The sequence below is a fragment of the Halichoeres trimaculatus genome, unplaced genomic scaffold (genome assembly GCF_033239565.1).
Source record: "Halichoeres trimaculatus isolate MK-OKI-2021-1 unplaced genomic scaffold, fHalTri1.1 fHalTri1_scaffold_13, whole genome shotgun sequence".
In the NCBI taxonomy this organism is placed as follows: domain Eukaryota; kingdom Metazoa; phylum Chordata; class Actinopteri; order Labriformes; family Labridae; genus Halichoeres; species Halichoeres trimaculatus.
The window spans coordinates 26026949-26045836 of NW_027437191.1; the positions used below are offsets into that span (position 1 = coordinate 26026949).

Genomic DNA, 18888 nt, shown 5'->3' on the forward strand with positions numbered 1-18888 from the left:
CTGTGTTAACACTAATTTTTTTTCCACTGCGTTTGTCATGTAAATGGGGCCTAAAACTTAGCTGGATGAACATGGTTTCAATAACTGTTGTCCCCCCTCGCACAAAATGAAGAATTATAATATATTCCCATAATCTCTGGCTTCAGAAGCGGTTATCTACATTATTTGAACCATACACAATGTGGAAAGTCCTTGGAGCATCTCTGAACTGCCCAGATTCTTTCCACTGCATTTTAAACACCTTACCTTTTGTTATGTATATTTGAAAGTTGTATTGTTAAATGTCTGTATGACTGTGGATGATGTCACAGTCATCAGGTCACGGTCATGTTTTTATTTGATGTATCTGTTAAACTTCCTGCACGCGTTGAGTTTCCAACTCATCCGCCAACAATAGGCAGCCTTACATTAGCACATGAATGAAGCCAGGAGCACAAAAGCTTCGGGAAACGGAAGGTTAGAGGATGTTTGTGATTTTTCTTTAAGCTCAGGAAACACACACATACAGCTGCTGAGAAAAGAGTGCAGGAAGATTATCCCTTTAACTCACAATCACCTGAAATGTGGCAAAAACAAACATCACATTAACCTCTATACAGACCTCTACAATAAACACAACCTGCAGTTATGTTTGTGCCAATAACAATAAAGGAGTGATAGCTGAGATTCTGCTCTGTTGTATTTACAGAAACATTCCTTTTTTAAACTCTTTATTTTTCTGTGTGTGCAGTCGTCTGCAGGTCCCAGTGACAGCACAGACGGCCGGGGTGTAAAGAGGAAAGCGGAGGACAGCGACAGCGAGCCAGAGCCTGAGGACAATGTCAGGTAAAGCTGAGCGAGCTGGATGTGTAGTGTTAGTCTTAGGGTTTGTTATGGTGAAATTTTCTGTTTGAATTTCCTTTCTATTTAAAAAATAGTCAACTATAAAGTGAGCATACTGCTTAAGAATCTTGACTACGGGTGAGATGTTATGAGATTTTATTGATGTGGAAGAATGTCATTGACGAGTGTTGTGGTTTAAAGAGCGACCTAGTCAACTGGCCATGTGCACATCTATGAGTCTTTGCTCATTGTGATAAACCAGCTACTGCAAAGTTCTGTGAATGATTTTTGAATGATTCAGATCCAGATTTAAAGGTAGGGTCAGCAGGAATTTTCATTATTTGTCAGTAAACACATAAATTCAAACTGGGCTCCTCCTCATTGGCTCAGTGCCAGCAGCAGCACACACCCACTGCCCCCCACAGAAGCTACATGGGAGCCCAGCAACCACCTGTGGCATCACGTTTCTACAGGGAAGAAACTCGAGAGCCGTGCACCTGACTTGGAATGTTAGCACAAGCTAATCACAGGTATTTGATACATACCTGGTTAGCAGAAAGCTAACTCACGTCGCTCTTTGTCCAGTGATGCTCTCCAAATTGACATATTTGTCCAAAAACTGCACATGACATGTGCGTCAGTTTTTAGGTTTTATTGAGGGGATCTGACATCTCATTTTTTTCCATCTCAGCTTATAAGCAAAGATTAAAATGAAGGACATGAGTTTGAAAGAATAAAAAGATTTTTGAATGAAAAATCCTGATTTGAAACTATGAAACAAAATATCCTGATACTCCAGTTCATAATTTTTTTTTGTGCTAAAAAAATTGCTGATGACTGCGACCCCTGCTATGGAAGTAAAACGATAGATCAAAATCATACTACCTCTGTGCACGTATTCAGTGAATTTGCTTCCTTGGTCACCTCCAATATTCCTGTTTAGTTTCCTTGAAGGGGTTCAACAGAGAAAAGCAGGTCAAAATTTTTCTGTTTGCTAGGTTTGATATCAGATTTAGCCTCTATTCCTGTTTTGATTTCTAAAATCATGGATGAAATTTGCAAGTGTAATTTAGCAATAAGCAGGGAGTGTGATCTGCCTCAACAAATGGCCTTGAATGAATGTAGATGTAACGAGGCCCCTACAAAAAGTCTTGGCATGATAAGCCTGCCTACTTTCATGACTGTAAAACATTGAGTTGTGTTTTGGGGAGTGAATCTTTAAAGGATGCAAATTCAAGCGGGAAATATTAAGACATTTTTGGGATTATTTTCATGGGACGAACAAATTATTGCAAGGCCTGATGCCTGTGCCAAGTTTGATGATGCTGAAGACATGACAAATGGAGCTAAAGACAAACTGTAAAGAAAGAAAAGAAAAAAAGAAAAAACTGAAGCCAGCTAGTCTGTCTTCAATTAACAATGGGGTCCTTGCCAAGAGACTGAATGTTCATCTTTTCTCTGCTAAAAGTGAAATTCTTCAGTAGGTATGTTTTATATCAACCTTTATGCATTCAGTGCACACAGCAGTGCAGGAGCCTGATTTGTTGACATATTTTAAAACAGGTTTTATTACCTGTAGTGAAGCCACTCTGCAGAGGGAACACTCATTCAAATGCTTCATACAGTTATGAGTTTAGTTCAGAGATTCATGGCTGCATCCTTACTTCACACTTTCACAGAATTTTTATTTCTTCAACTTGAAATCTTTAGATCCAAAAGCTTCAAGTTACTTGAAATCACTTGAAGCAATTAATGAGAAGAAGAGTTTGTTAGATGGCATCCATACCGTTTGATAAAATCCTCTAAAGTATCTTTGCAGACTCCCAGTCAGTGTTCAAAGTGTTGACTAACACAACCAGAAACTCATTAATGCCTCAGAGCTGCACATAAGCTGCTTCCCTCTCTAACACATCCAAACACACACACACAGGTACACACACACTCTTTACCCTCTCTTCAAAGTAGCTCCCACCTCCCTCTGCACGTGATTAATATGGAAAGCAGGAATATTCTGGTAAATTCCTCTGTGACGCACTTGTCAGAGCTGCTAAATCCACGGGGCTAAATTGGTATTCATGGAGGCTTTCCTCTCAGGAGCTGGCGCTCCCCGTGGGCCGCTCCGAGGATCCACTGCACAGATGCTGGACTGACTTGATTATGTGTGCCGAACAGCATCGCCGCCCCAAATCTACCCGGAGTCAAAGCCATTAAACTATTCCAGCAGCAGACTGGAAGTTAATACAGATTTATTTTTGTATTAGTCTATAGATTAGCATGAGCGGCATCCTCCAAACAGCAGAATGTAATAAGTTAATGTTTCCTTTAGGTGCATTTACACGACAAACATCTGATGTGTCGGTAAACAGGGACTGACTCTCACCTTCAGCCGCAGAATGCCTTCATCTCAAGGTCACAAACAAAACAAGAGATGAAGAAATTACTGTCAAAGCTACCACAGCAGTCTGATGTAACATTAATTAACTTAGCCCTGTAAGCTAAATGGTTTTATCTTTATGTAAGGTTCAACAGGTTCTGACTGCCTCTGCTGAATCCTTGAGAAACTATAATTGCATCCTTTAAACAGTTTTGATTAATTAACAATAATAATGTCTGTTTTTCTGCAGGTTGTGGGAGGAGGGCTGGAAGCAGAGATATTACAAGACTAAGTTTGACGTGGATGTGACGGATGAGGATTTCAGACGGAAGGTGGTGAAGTCATATGTGGAGGGTCTTTGCTGGGTGCTGCGCTACTACTACCAGGTGAAGCTGTAAACTCTCTGTGGCTTTTCTCTACTGCATGAAACATGGATCGAGACTTAAACCCTGTTAGCAGGGCTGTTTATTTACATAGAAAAGACATTCTGGGTGACTGAGGAAGCAAACTTTTGAAACTGTGCTCCAGATCCAGAGGGGAATCATTTGAAATCATAAACCCTATCTGTCACGATATAAACAAGCAATCCTCTGAAGGCGGTGACATCACAGCCCCATTTGCACATGAGTATTACATTCCCAGTCAAATATCCAGGCACAAGAGTTAATTAATGCTTAATGGCCACCAAGAGTGCAGGAGAGATACTTATTCTAAAAATAGCCCGAGACCCCCTCATGATCATCACAGGATCTTCATTAGATCTCCACCAGACTTCCTGGAATGAGGAGGTCGTCACATAAGGATCTCATAACAGATTCATGACATGTTAGAGGGGCAGGGCCTCAAACACCAAGGTCTACCCATAGCTCCGCCCCTCTGACCAATCAGAGTGGAGTAGGAGGCCTTAATGAGAGAGCAACTAAAATGAGGTGTTTTAGACAGAGGCTGAAATGAGAATTCCATGACACACTGGAGATAAAGTAGATTGTTTTAACTGGAAATCATGTAAAGATAATAGTAAATCTTTTCATCCCTCATATTTTTTTATTTAAAAAAACGAAATGTTTTACTGTGCCTGTGATTTTTAAACTATAAAATGTTGACTTTATTTTACCTTCCCAATCATAAAAATTAATGACAGGACAAAAGTTAAGCCTCTGTGATGAGATAATAATCCATATTTAAAGATCCATAAAACACAGTACAGGTCTGTTGAAACAGTCAGTGGCTCAGTGTTTAATAAAAAGCTTCCTCTGTGATAAAAAAAAAATCTCTCATACAGGTTTTTATTGTGAGGAGTCAAGAAGTCCTCTCAGTTGAGTGTCTCAGTCAAACAAACCTCCCTGCTGCCGTCTCCGGTATCTCCTCTCCCTGTTTGCGGTGTGATTAAACACTAAATCATTTTATTGTTGTAAAATATTGATCTTTATCTTGAAATGAAATAATCAGCTGTGGGCCCTCTTCAGGAGAGCCAGGGGGGATTTGTCAGGGCTGATTGTGAGTCGTGTGTATGCGCGCTCTGTGTTGACTCCACACGCTCCCCAATCCAAAGCCCGTCTCAGGGGGCTGTTCTGTATGAATTCATTAACGGGCCCTCGGCGGACCGGGGGACGTGTCTGTTCTTCACTGCCACACATTCACGCCTCCGTGCGCCACCGCTACAGAGTTATGATCACGCACACCTCGCTGAGCAATTGAGGAACGTGGAGCTGGGTCTATCCAAAACACAAAGGGAAAAAAATCACAATTATCTGTCTGATCGAGTTTTTTCTAAAATGGTCTGATTTTATTACCCTCGAAGATACAGCCTCTTGTCTGCAATTAAAAGACTTTTTTTAAATTAGTTTGACAAGTATGGTTACACAATTCAGTCAAATGTCCAGTTTCTAAGCATAGATGCACTTCGTTTTAGAAAAGAACAACACTTTATTGTCACTGTTGTGAACAATAACAGTAGAACCTTAATACACAGGTCTCAATTGTGCTTTTGCAGCTTAAATCAAATATTCCAGTCATGATTGTCAAAATGGAAACATCAGTCCCTTTGTTTTGCAAACATTACATTTTTACATAAAATCAGGGAAATGTAAATTTATAGTTTTGGTCTTTTTTGAGGATCTTTGTTCATCTCGTTCCAGCTCAACACATCTTATTAGTTATTCGGTCTTCCTTTCTCGGTTTAAGGGATGGAAATGATTTAAAACAGAACTCAGGTAAATTTTCTTCTCATTCTGCTTCAGTTTTACATGAATATGTTTATCATCACTAAATAAGATGTCATACACTTAAAAAATCCATCTCAAAGCCTGAGATGAATTTTCAGACTGTAATATAGATATTTATCAGTTTTACTAAAAATCTGAAATAAAATGTATTTAGAAATTTTTTTAAAAAAAATTTAAAGATGAACTAAAAAACTTAGAATCTATAACAAGTGTTATTGTATCAGTTTTGCACGAACAAAAGACCAAACATAAGTGCTCTGCAACAGGAACGTGAGCAGTAAATTAACTTCAGTCTGACCTTCGCTTGTCTCAAGAATCGTGCAGGAGGAGCCGAAACAAAACCTTAAAGGCTTTTGGCATCGAGGGGCCCTTTACCATGAGAAAAGCTTAACATTAGGACAACATGCTAGCGTAGTGCAGACAAGTGAAAAGATACAACTGAAGACAGAACATGAGGGTGAAAAACCTACGAGGAACGTTCTGCAGCTCTGCAGGCCATCGCTTCTGCACAGTTCTTGAATCCTCTCTTATCCTCTGTCTCTAACTCTCTGCAGCGAGTCAGCAACGAATCACAGCACAGATCATCATAAATGTAGGGGTTTTTTCCTTGTTAATGTTCATATATTATTTGATTTTCTCCCTTATTTCTCTTTCCTGTGCAAAGTTGTTTACTATAAGGTAATACTTTGCACTAAAAAACTCCAGAGGTATTCATAAAGTTAAAGAAAAATAAATCATTTTTATTTAAATGAAAATGTGCATTAATTCAGAGGATTAATCCAAAATCTGTTTAATTTTTAAAGATAAAATGACAAATTTCTGCAACTTTAGGCATTTAAGTTTAATTTTCTGACTATTAAACATCTTAAAAATGCAGTGTTTATTATTTAGACCAACAAGATTAATGACTAAATCCTGCTTCCTTCTCCTTCTTTGTTTAATTTTCAATAACTACACCGCAGCTTGATGTGTCATTTATTTTGACATACAATACCAAGTTTACCTTTCCATTTTTTCTCAAGATTTTAATCTGTCTTTCTCACAAAGCCGTTTAAAGGATGGGTGCTGCAAATTAGCATCTGCTATGAACACCATGATACTTGTATGAGAATGATGTTTTCAGTTTATCTAAGGATACTGTAAGCCTCAAATAAACCCCAAAAAAATTTAAGAATGTAAAAAAGTTACAGTTTGGGGGGGAGTTTTGAAGCAGAAAATTTGGCGTCAGTATTTTTTAACCCAGAGGCACGGAAATCATCCAGCTCAGATGAAACAGAAAGACAAGAGGAAACATGAGCTGTGTCGATGGTTATGAAACACGCCAGTGAATTAAATTTTCCCATCCTGGTCTTTGACCCCGACGGCCGCAGTCACACATGAATGTCTCGTAGAGGCGAAGCACCTCGTGGTATTAACATAAACGATTTGTGCGATTATTTGAATTAGGAGCCGGGAGCCTCCTCTGGCTTTTATCATGGTAAAGTCCCGTATTATCATTTGAATGACCATCTTTAATAATGGAGTGCTGAGACTGCCAGAGATGTGAGGATTTATCAGAGGGCCTTGTTTTCTCTGAGGTGGATTGTGGGAAGTGAAGGTCGTTCTTTGGTGTGAGATGTGTTTGTTCAGGAAGGATAAGTGGTCCAAATACTGGATCTGTAGGATTAGATTTTTCTCTCCTGTTTCTCATTTTCTTTGCTTTTACACAAACATTTCACCAATGCAGAGCTCAGGGAGAGAATAATTCTGGAGATGTAAGAGCCTCTCAGACGGCGTTACAGAATATTCTGTCCCCAGATGATTCAGATTTAAGGGACAAACCCAAAGATTACAAGTACTAGATAAGTTTTTGTTGTATTTTAGTGAAATAAATTCAATTGAAACCTCTATTTGATATGAAACTGAGCAGAATTTACGACTAGCTTGTGAAGCGTTGAACATGCCAGCTCAGAGTGATTTTAAGTTTTGCTGTGCTAAGAAACTTCAGCAGAAAAAGGGCAAAGAAAAACTCTTTAAATTATCCTGCCAACTCTTTGTGCCCTTTGCAGAAGGAAATAAAACTGCTTGCAACACAAAAATAAAAAGTCAGAACCAGCCATTAGGAGTCTATTTTTGGTTTTGTAATAATCTTTTATGAAACAAAAATTCATCCTCTTGCAAGGACGCCAGAGCCTGAAGTCTGATCAATTTCTGCAATCGTCTGTTTCAGAGTCAGATCTTTTAACGTGCACTGTTGAGAGCTCAGGGAGGGAATGATTTCCAGATGTGGAGCTTCTCTGCAGGTGTTAAAGAGTATCTTGTCCTCAGATGTCCCACCTCTCACTTGTCCAACTTTCTTGGATTTTCTTCTCCAGTGCAGATGGGAACACAAAAATAAGCCCTAAGGCTGGAACCACAAAGAAATTACAGAAAGTAGGAAAAGAAAATGTATAAATAAGTCAGTTTAGGCGCTGGGTTTAAAACCCGCTCTGTCCAGGTGAAGCTTTTTAAATGTCAACCCAGCTCTGTTAGTCTGCTCAGATTGGATTTTAAGCTTCGCTCTGTGGAGGAACTTGAGCAGAAAAAGGGCAAAGAAAAGCTTTTATTGTCTTTTCATTTCCTCATTGTCTTTTAAGGCTCACTATAGCTCCATCAGCAGGAAATTAATTTAAAAATGATGCATAAAAATGAAACTATATCAAATCATAATCAGCATCCAGTTTCTGTGACACAGAGATCTGCTGCTGTTTTCTACAGCATCAGATGTTTTTGTACATTACAAAGGATTTAACCTGAATCAAAATAAAGTGAAATAGAAATAAATTCAAACTCTGTGTGTGTCAGCTGTGTAATCTCATATTAATACTTCCTGTGGATCCTCAGGGCTGTGCCTCCTGGAAGTGGTACTTTCCGTTCCACTACGCTCCGTTCGCCTCCGACTTCAAAGACATCAAAGGGATGTTCACCGAGTTCGAGAAGGACACCAAACCTGTAAGAGCTGGTTGGAGATTTATTTCTCTTCTCATATTTTCTGCTTCTTCTTCTTTTGTTGTCACAGTCACAGCTTCATCATAGACAGTCTGAAAACAGACAGATTGAGCCGTTTGTAGAAATTCTAGAGATCTTTAGAGCTTCTGTGAAAAGAACGAGGTCAACATAAAGAGCTCTTTTCATTCCCAGTATCTAGGATTTAAGACTGTACTGGTCCAAATACAAGATCAGTCTGATTCAAAGAGAGATTATCCTTTTGAAACTAATTTTCGGAGGACTTTAGAGACTAAATTTAGTTTTTAGGAAGAAATAGACTGTGATGGGTTGGCTTCCTTTACAAAGAAGCATAAGTCCCCTGTGTTTATAAGAGATCTAAATCGGAATATTTGCTTTGACTCACAGCCTCTGTATCTGTGTGTTGTTTTTTATTGTAACATGTAAAAGAACTGTTCTGTTACTTTTAAATTTGCACCAATTTATTTGTGGAAAGCTGAGTTTGCTTGTATTTCGAACAGGAAAAAAAAAACATGCACATGCAGCTCTTTTTAAATATGATTTCTTCAGTCCCTTGTGATGTTGAATTCAAATGCTCATATTGGAGTATTCATTGTTTTCTGCACCATGATTGTCTTCAGAGTTCTTCAGTCTTTTAGAACTCTTTGTAGGGTCTTGTGTGTTGTGAGCTGAGTACTGAGTGTGTAAACATCTTGTCCGTGGTTGTGTGTGCAGTTTAACCCCTTGGAGCAGCTGATGGGCGTTTTCCCTGCAGCCAGCGGCAACTTCCTGCCAACCACCTGGAGAAACCTCATGAGCAGTCCGGTAAGTACAACGAGATGTGCAGATTATTACTTTGAATACTGCTGAAGTGAATAAAGGGTTGGTTCGGTAGAAGAAATGAAGCCCTGCTTTGGGGAAAAAAAACTAATTCAGAGGCGACCTCGGCCTGAAATGACTTTCATCTTTTTACATTTTGCGGTTTTGAAGTCCTTCATTTTCCTTTCAACACCTTTTTTAACACAGGACTCTTCCATCATTGACTTCTACCCAGACGACTTTGCCATCGATCTCAACGGCAAGAAATACGCCTGGCAGGGTGAGTCTCAGAGTATATGCATGTCCTATGCTACTTGAAGAGGCTTTATTTTATGTGGTGAATTGTCTCTCAGACTGCTGCTTGTGGTCCATCACAAGATGGCCACTTATAAAAATCCTTGTGGTTTCTTTTTACTGAATCCTCAGGAAAATCTACAGACGAGAATCTGGGCTTGAAAGATTAGAAAAATGTTCTGGTTTCAGTTTGTTGGACGTTTGTCATCCCAGAGATTTCAGGTGTCACCAAGTGTTGGTGTCTGCTGGTGTGAAGCTCTTCATCTGTTCTTTTCATTACAGGTGTCGCCTTGTTACCTTTTGTGGATGAACGCCGGCTAAGAGCGGCTTTGGCTGAAGTCTACCCTGACCTCACAGCTGAGGAAGGTAAGGAAAATGTTCTCTGTAGATTACTTTTCAAACTCATCCGACCTCCTGAAGTAGAACCTGAGCTACCCTGTGATGCATGTATAATATCAAATGAAACAGGAAACGTTTGATGAAATTAAATGTGTAGTGAGGAGGATCTGTTTTGATTGGACTGCAGTACCACCTCATGGTCCGGAGTCTCACGTGCACTGTCGTGAAGATGTGACTTTTAACAAGGCATGTGTTTGTTTTAAAACACATTTTCTTTGTTCAAGACAACTTTTTACCGGATACAAAGCGCAGAGGCAGATAGCTGTTAACAGTTGCCGATCGATCAGTGCCGATTTCCTTAATGTTGGGTGATCCGCCCATCCTTGCATATGAAACTGAACTTGTATACCTCTGGGAAGGCCTGACAGCCAGCCATTGTTGCTTTTTTTCTTTGAGACCTAAAACCCAGGACACTTTATTGGTTGTTAAAGCTGAAAAATAAAGATTTTATTGTTTCACAGGTATTGTTCAATGATTTTCAATAAAATAATATTGGAACATTTAAGGTATACGCTGTCAGTTATAAAAAAAAAGAAAATTATTATCGTCCCAAATTGGTATGCCCAGGTCAGGCTTTTTAAAGATCGGTGATTGGTGACCGGCCAGAAAATTGTGATTGGTGTACCCCTAGTTTTAGCTATGAGCTCATGCTCTTATCACTTGTTTAGCTTCTTCTGCTCTTTTGTCCTTTTACTGTCCAACAGTTCAAGAAATTGTTTTTAGCAGATAAAAACACAGATCTATCTTCTGTCTACTGAACTTCTTCAGCCGGCGTGGTGTTGTAATAGACTTGGATAAATCAATCCAGTCCTGCTTGAGAGTAATGCTAAGAAGCAGCCTAGAAATTAAAGAAATAACCTATATTGGCGCTAACTACTCTTATTCAAAGGTTATATGATGATCAAGTATATATCTGGAAGGGAGACTTTTCAAGATCATCAAGAAACTCCTTACAGCGCCTTTAACAAAATTTGTAATTTTAATCAGGCAAAACATGTACAGTCAGATGTGTCTTCCTCCTTTAACATTGCTTTGAAGTCATCCAGAGAAGTGCTTCATTGAGTTTGAGCTCTTTTTGTTTTGTTTTTTTTTTATCAAAAGAGCGAGACTTGTAGATGAAAAAGGCTTAGGTAGGGAAAGGATATGAGACACTTTTTTTTCCCGGAGAAAAGAACAGAGAGATAAAGAATTAATAATCTGAGCATAAGCTTTCTTCAAACATTCAATTGTAACCCAGTTATTATCCTGTGTCTCTCCACCTGTATTGTCCCCTCCTCTTCCTGACATCCCTTTTCTTTTTCTTCTTCATGTAGCTGTTTGCTTACACGTCTTTCATCTTTATCTTACATGTATCATCCATTTCAGTCCGTTTACTAATCCTCATCTATTTACTTTTTTGTTGCTGCAGTGAAAAGAAACAGCCTGGGAAGCGACATGGTGTTTCTCGGGAAGTCTCACCCGCTCTTCGACTTTATCCGTGAACTTTACCGCACAGAATCTCACGAGGTAACACACTTAAACTTATCCTTGTGCACTTGTAGCCGAGCGCTAGAAAACTGATGGTAAAAATGGTGTTAACGTAAAGTATCAGAAAGTTTCACAGTAAGCATTGTGCAGCTGAGCCCCTCAGCTGCTCCATCAACACGTGTCAGTAATGATAGTCTTCTTCTGTGGTTCTCTGCATCATAAAGTCATATTAAACTAAAGATCTGCAGTTTCTGCTGCGTCACTCGGCTGCAGATGTGTTTGTGTAGATGTGCAGGTGTCGTCTGAGCTGATTATACATTTTAAAGCCAGAGAAATCATTCTTTTATTTACTGGGTGAATACTTCTTAACAAGCTGGTTGAAAAGCAATTTGCATCAAAAAGTGAGAATTTAATTCAAGTCTGATCAATTCTGGCTCAGACTTGCAGAAAAGGGTGCATAACAATGGAATTCAAATAAAGCTTTTTGCCACTTTTATGCGGAATTTATACTCAGAACAAAGTTTAGAAACTTTCGTTAGCTGCAGGTACTATTTGTAAAGCATAGGCTTCATACTAACTACCACTTTTCTTCGATTCAGGGCACTGAGATCCCTCCTGAGCTGTGCCACGGGATCCAAGGCACAATCCATCTCGATGACGACCCTATTCTACCAGAGAAGTAAGGAAACACGGTTTTATTCTCGCTTTTCTTGATTCTGTCCCATCTTGCTCTGCTTTGACTCTAAACTCCACTGAAGGAGAGCCCGCTCAGGGTGTTTACTCTAAACTGATTATTCATTCAGACTCTTCTGTGACTTTACTCCTCAGGACAGTGATATCTCCCATCCCAATGCTGCGGGACATTTCACAGAACAGTGCCATTGGGTAAGAAACATCCACCATTAACACATCCATTAACTGTGAACACCAAAGCATAACAACACCCCAAGGAGATCATATCATTTGCTCAGATGCTCTTGCTTAAACCTGATCCAGCCGATGAAAACACAGTGGACTTCATCTTTCAAACATGAATACAGCTAAAAAATTAGTGTATGCTCATATCCACACCAAGTCTGAATCTGTGTACACAGGTTTCATGTCAGAGGGACGGAAGATGCTGGATCAAACTTTTAGTGGGGATCTTTTTAAGGTTTATTGATTTCAGGATTTAACATGAAGATTATTGTTTCACTTCAAACAACATTATCATTTAATCATTTAAATCTGAACTGTGTGTGAAAAGTGGACTGTTTAATAACAAAAGACATTCATGTACACAGGAAACCAATCAGCCCTGGTAGTCAGTATTTTGAGGCATATCAGCATCTACTTTTTTTAACCTGGCAGCTGATAAGAAATCAATTTAAAACTGGAATATATATGGAAAACATTTGCTGAGTGGAGAAGCTCTGGAGTGCATTTTTGTGAGCCCAATAACATCATATCAACATAAGCTTTCCTCACTTCCAGTCCATTCAGACATGTCAGTTAATTACCTGAAACAAGGAAGCTGGGAAGCACGTTGAGGTGAAGGCTGATTAACTTATAGCGTAATCTTTCTCTTCCTCTGGCTCTAGATGCTCAGCAGACAGCAATGGGAACTCCCTGTACATTTTGTTTTTGTTTGACCTCAAAACAAAAATAAGTGAAGATAAAATAACGTTTCAGTTATATATTCATATATATTGAATTATGAAAAACTTAATTTACTGTAGAAAACTTGGGGGAGCTTTTTTTTTTTGAAGTTTTCATTCAACTTTATAAGACATGCTGCTGAGCCTAGGAGCTGTTTAATAAACATGTGCTCTAAGGCATTTCAACGGTAAGTTTTAAAATTTGTCTTATTAAAAAGATAAAACAGAATTTGCTTTTGGCCAGGGACCCCCTTTGGAAACAGACTATGTTTCAAAATATGTAAAGAAATGTCAACTTAAAGAATGTATTTTTTTTACTTTTATTCATTTTTTCGATCCTATTACGTTTGTTAAGAACGGGAAATTGTTAAACCAAAACCAGACTCGTGCAAGGAGGTTGTTTCAAAAAGGGCATTTCAAGGCTCTGTCAGCCAAGGTTGGAAACTCCTTTCTTACATGTAGTCAGTACTTAGACAGAGAAAAAGCCTCAAACTTCAGTTTAGTTTTTTAAGATAGCTTTATAACATGTGCAAACCGCCAGGTTGACATAGATCATGGCATCATCATGCCACAGTTGCAGCTGTCACACGAGGTGTGGTTAGGTACAATCAGAAACTTGGTTAGGACAAATGGTTATAAAAATTAAGACAATGAAATAAAAAATAAATATTAAATTAGATCCTATTTTTCTCTTCCCTCCAATTTTCTGAGCTCCCCCTGGTGCCACCTTGCAGCCCCCAATCTGCCACCCAAGATTAATAAATGAGGGCCAACAAGGGGGGCTTTGTTAAAAACATTGAGATATCACCTTTGTTTCACCAGGAACGCTTCCTTTGGGACACAAAATGTCTGTTATTTGAGGACTGTGGTCAGGAACAACATAAAGAGCAAGACAGAGAGTAAAACAGCAAAAGACTAAAAGAAGTGAATAATGCATAGATAGATAAAACAAGCAGTAAAACGTGCACAAACTGCTCAGATGATCCTTATTCCTTGTTTTAAAATATGTCAAGATGACTACATAATCAAGTTTCAGATGACCTTGTATTAAAGAGCACAAATACAACAGCACATCATGTAGCATGCAGTCTTATACATTTATTCTACCCAGTGTGAAAAACACCTCCAGTTCAAGGCATCTGTTCTATCAAAATCTGAGAAGTGATCGTCTCAAACCTTTATGTGTAGTTAGACTCACATGTCTGGGTTTATAACAGGAGCTTGTTTGAATGTACACACGAGTAGTTCATATAAAAAGATATCAGATCTTTCTTTATTCTGTGGCTTGCAGGGATTCACTGATACCAGACGTTTTCAGCTCCACAGACGATTGTCCTCTGTCACACGACGGAGAGTGGAGCTGTGTGTATCAGTACGCCCACCTGTCATTAGAATAATAGCAGCATGCCGCCATTCTGTGAGGGTGAAAAGACATTCCTGTGGAAAATGACAGGGTGAAGTAGAACCAGACAGGTTGAGAAGAAAATGACAGCACTTAATCACAGAATAATCCTCAACATCCAGCATCAGCAGCTCAGAATCTCACTGTGAAGAGGAGATATTTTCTTTTAGAAATGTTGCTTTTAATAAAAAATACGAGCTAATGGAAGCGTCTTTGTCCATTAATTGAAAGTGAATTTTCTTTTACTTTCCAGAGTGAAGTTCAAGGATCCGCAGTATGCAGATGACTTTGTGTTCAAGGCGGTCCTCCTTCCTGCAGCCAAGTGAGGCTTTTTCTCTTTTTGTTCTTAATCTTTACTCAGATGTGCTTTGATGTGTACTTTATACCCTTCTTTTCAAGTGTTAGATTCTTTCATTTTGCACTTGTCATTATTAAGACCTGAAATGTAATTCAATATGTTATGATTGTTAACAAATCCCAGGAAGAAATCAAAACCAGCTGTGTGTTATTCCATCTCTGAATACTTTCTGACCTTCGAATCCTGTCTGAGGTGCACTGTTTTAAACCTTTTGGGTCCTACAGAAGACATTTCTCTTTGAAAACTGGTGGATATAGTAAAATGTTTGATGTAAAACACCAGAAAAAGAGTTGATGCGCTTTGTAAATGTTGGTAAAAAAAGGAGCTAGATGGTTTGTAAATCATTCAGAAACCCTCTTTTGATTCAAGACTAATTCAGAGATGAGTTCAAGGTCAAATGTTGTCCCAATCTCACCTGATAAAGGATTTCAGCTGCTAAGCAGTTCAAGGCCTCCTTTTGCAGGTCAGTTTATATCAACTGGACTCTTCTGCTGCAGAGCTATGCTGTTTTATTCATGAGGAATTTGGTTTTTCATTGCCTCTGAAATATGTAAGGTCATTGTTTGGATGGTAGCATATGTTGCTCCTAAACCTGTAGATATTGTTCAACGTCCATGGTTTCCAAAAAGAATGCCAGATTTGGATTCATCAGACCATTCATCAGTCCTCCCCTCCCCCTGAGACCATCTTAAAGGGACTGTATAAAGATCTCTAATTACAGATTCTAATCATTCATCATGTTATTTACTTCTTTTAGGATTCCCAATAAGGTCCTGAAGCCAGGGGACTGGGAGAGAGGGAACAGGGAACCATGGAGACCTCAGCTGGGATTCAACCCAAATAGGCAGCAGGCTCACCTGGACCAGTCTGGTTTCAGAGCACTGGGGTAAGTTTTCTGATATTTAAGCCCCATTTCCACCAAGTGTTTCGGTTCCGTTTGTTTCAGTACGGCACGCATTTTGTGGTATTTCCACTGACTGGTCCCAGGACAGATCCTCAAATAACAGAGATGATAATGTGGTCAGCTTTTACCTGTTTACCTTTACCTTTACCTTGTGAGATGTTGAGAAATAGACTTTGATATCTAGCTTAATTGCTCCTGCACTCTGGCACCAAAACATTTCTCTCTAGGGTATTTTGGCTTCATTTTTTTCGCAATGGGAGTAAGTGTGTCATCCATATTTATATACAGGTAGAGGTTTTGTCAAAGGAACGATGAACACAGAAGGTCTGGTTTTAGAAAAATGTATACTGAGTATCATGAAAACAAACAGAGTTTTACATTAAATCACCAAGTGATCTTAATCTGCACAGACAGAATGTTTGAGCTTTAGGTTGATGAATCTGTGCAGAGCAAATCACCCTCATTATTGAAATTCACACAAATTTAAGTGCACTATTTTGTCATACATGTTTAAATTGTGTCAATGCACCCAGTGTTTAGTCAAATCCTTTGTCACTCAGGTTGTTTCTCCTATTCCTATGCATCTAAATGAGCCGATGTAAACATCTGAATCTGAACACACCTGCTTTAGAAACATCTGATGATGTGATGTTACAGTCAGACGTGGTAAACAATGCCTCCTGATTCTGCAGTGACTCAGTGTTCAGATTTCAGAGAGGATTACAGTATTTTAAATTGTGTTTAAATGTTTGTTTCTCCCCCATTAACCAGCCATGCTTGATTATGATCTGAGCTGCCTCCTCCACACATTGATATTATCATTAAGGAAATGTGAATAATTGAACATCTGGCTCGGTCCGACTGTGGCGTGTTTGGGAATTAATTATGCAGGGATTTGAGGAAACGCAGTGTAGTCCAATTTTTTCCAGTTTCAGACTAAACTACGACATTAATTCAGTAATTCAGGCAGTTATGTGCTTTGATGGGGCCAAACAGGCAGGTGCTCAGAGACTGGGGGAAAATAATAATGACATGGATCTTTTTGCTTCTTTGATTTCAAATTATTTACTCTTCAGTGCTGACAGTGACAAAGTCTTTAATATGAAGACAGTCTTACACTTCACTGCAGAAATAGAACACACAAGGGGGGGAAAAGCATGTGAATTTCAGCTGTTTGCATTTTTTTTTTGCCATCAATTATCAACATCCTACTATTCGACTGGAGATGAGCGTGATTGTACAAGTATATAAATACAACTTCTTCTCTTCCTCCAGTCACAGTATGAACAGAAACCAGCACGGTGGAGGACAGTACAGTAACGCCCCGCCACCAAACAGCTACCAACAGGGAAACTACCGTCAGCACGGAGGACACCAGTCGTTCCAACGTAAGACGTCACAAGCTCACACAAACACTTTGGCTCTGAATCAAGGCACATTAAAACATCCACGTCTCTGCAATTAATTTATGTATCAATTAGATAATACAAAGTCCAAGAAATCAGAATATAGAAAATTATGTTCAGAGTTTAGAAAGTTAAGACATTAAAACTTTTCTCTCCTGTTTTTGTTGCACACTCTCAAAGTAGTTTTAAAAAAATCAAGCAGTTTTTAGAAACACAGTCTACTCTCATGGTCAAACTCTTGATCAGTGTCAGGTCCACAGACTTATAGAAGAAATTCTGTGAATCTCATCAATAAGAACTTAAAGCAGGTTAAAGTTTCCCAAAAGTGGACTTTGGTAAACTTTCATTTCCAAGGTCATTCATGCATCAACAATAGAATTCTCTGAAATGTTGAATTCAGAGCTATGGCCCTGTGTTACATTATCAAGCTCTCTATTGCTATGACCCTACCTATTATAGAAACCTCATTAAATTCTGAGGAACTTCTCTTTTGTTCCTTTTTGTTGAATTAGTCCACCTCTGGTGAAAAGAATGGTCATTGTTAAGCTCGTACGGAGAGGATGGCCCAAGAGCACCAATCAAATATATTCAAACAATTCCCTGCTTTCTACTGTTCAATAAACTCCTGTCAAATTATCCTCTTTAACATAGGCTTTGAAGAAAATAAATGAGGTGACATACTTTTGTCATATCATTATTTATTAATGGAAATCTTCAGAAACAGGGAGGAAGGGACTTCATTTACAGCATTGGTGAGTTCAAGGGGTCGGACAGGCATGGACACAGGGTGCTGCCACTAAAATGAAAAAACTGATGAAAATGTTTTATACTGTGAGGATAGAGAACAATAACTCTAAACAAGAAATCTTCATGAAAGTGTCTGAAAACGTTGAGATCAAAAACACCCTAGAATAAAGAAGAGCAGCCACTTGGAGTTGTTCACAGTCACAGTGAAGTCTAAGTGTGTCAAGACTTTTACCGTATTTAGTGGGAAATTGTGGAGGTGACATGCTTTTTCCTGGTAGTATTTTTGTTGTTGACATGTTTGACCTTTGCACAATACTCATAATACAGACTCATCCTTTACAATGTAAGCTTTTGTCACCTATTAAGTCAGCTAACAAGACCCCATCCTGCAGGTTTCCACACATTTTATTTTTGAGGAGCATTAGCTTCCTGTAGTACTGTCCATTTACGTACGAGTACCAAAACATACCCACACCATCGCTGAGCTGTGCATTAACCCTGCAGATGTATTTTTAAAGAGGAGTAACAGGCAGCATATTCCAGACTTCTTAAGGTTGGTTCAGAATCTGAAAGCTGGCATCTGTCCTAATCATTTGTGCGTTAAAGCAAGGTAAAATGTTGAATTGTGCGTCTTTTCCTCTTTTGAAAGATCCAAAACAGACCCTTTAGCTCAGATCGGCTGGGGACATAATCCGTCAGAGTTACGAACAATGTTTCTGAGCTTCCAGTGTGGCCTGTAGTTAATCTAAAAGGATCCTTTTCTTCTATGAGCTGACATTGCTTGGCAACTTGTTTACACTTTTATAAATGAGAGTGGTTTGTAAGAGAAGTCTTAAAGTTTAGGTGGATTTTTCTGCTTCTCTGCATGCAGACTTCTTCTGCTGGAGTTTAAAGCCATGAGCTATGGATCTGCAGCACAAAGGATTCTGTTAAACATGAGCCCAGTATCCATCCTCTCCCTCTATGTCTCTCCCTCCTATCAGCAGTCCTGCCCTGGTCCTTGAGCCAGAGCTCTGAACCTGCATGTTAATGTGAAGACGCTTACACAATGCAGTTTGTCCTGAAGGTAA

The 18888-nt window shown here is 39.0% G+C and overlaps 1 protein-coding gene across 1 annotated transcript in view; it reads left to right on the plus strand.

Moving 5' to 3' along the window:
* Positions 1-18888, plus strand: part of xrn2 (5'-3' exoribonuclease 2) — a 41167-nt gene that overhangs the window by 6829 nt on the left and 15450 nt on the right. Inside the window, exons 17-28 of the mRNA XM_074684931.1 lie at positions 731-825; positions 3447-3582; positions 8284-8391; positions 9121-9210; positions 9412-9484; positions 9781-9864; positions 11306-11403; positions 11964-12043; positions 12193-12249; positions 14657-14725; positions 15519-15647; positions 16941-17053. Coding sequence (XP_074541032.1) covers positions 731-825; positions 3447-3582; positions 8284-8391; positions 9121-9210; positions 9412-9484; positions 9781-9864; positions 11306-11403; positions 11964-12043; positions 12193-12249; positions 14657-14725; positions 15519-15647; positions 16941-17053 — 1132 coding nt within the window. The remainder of the gene's footprint in view (positions 1-730; positions 826-3446; positions 3583-8283; positions 8392-9120; positions 9211-9411; positions 9485-9780; positions 9865-11305; positions 11404-11963; positions 12044-12192; positions 12250-14656; positions 14726-15518; positions 15648-16940; positions 17054-18888) is intronic.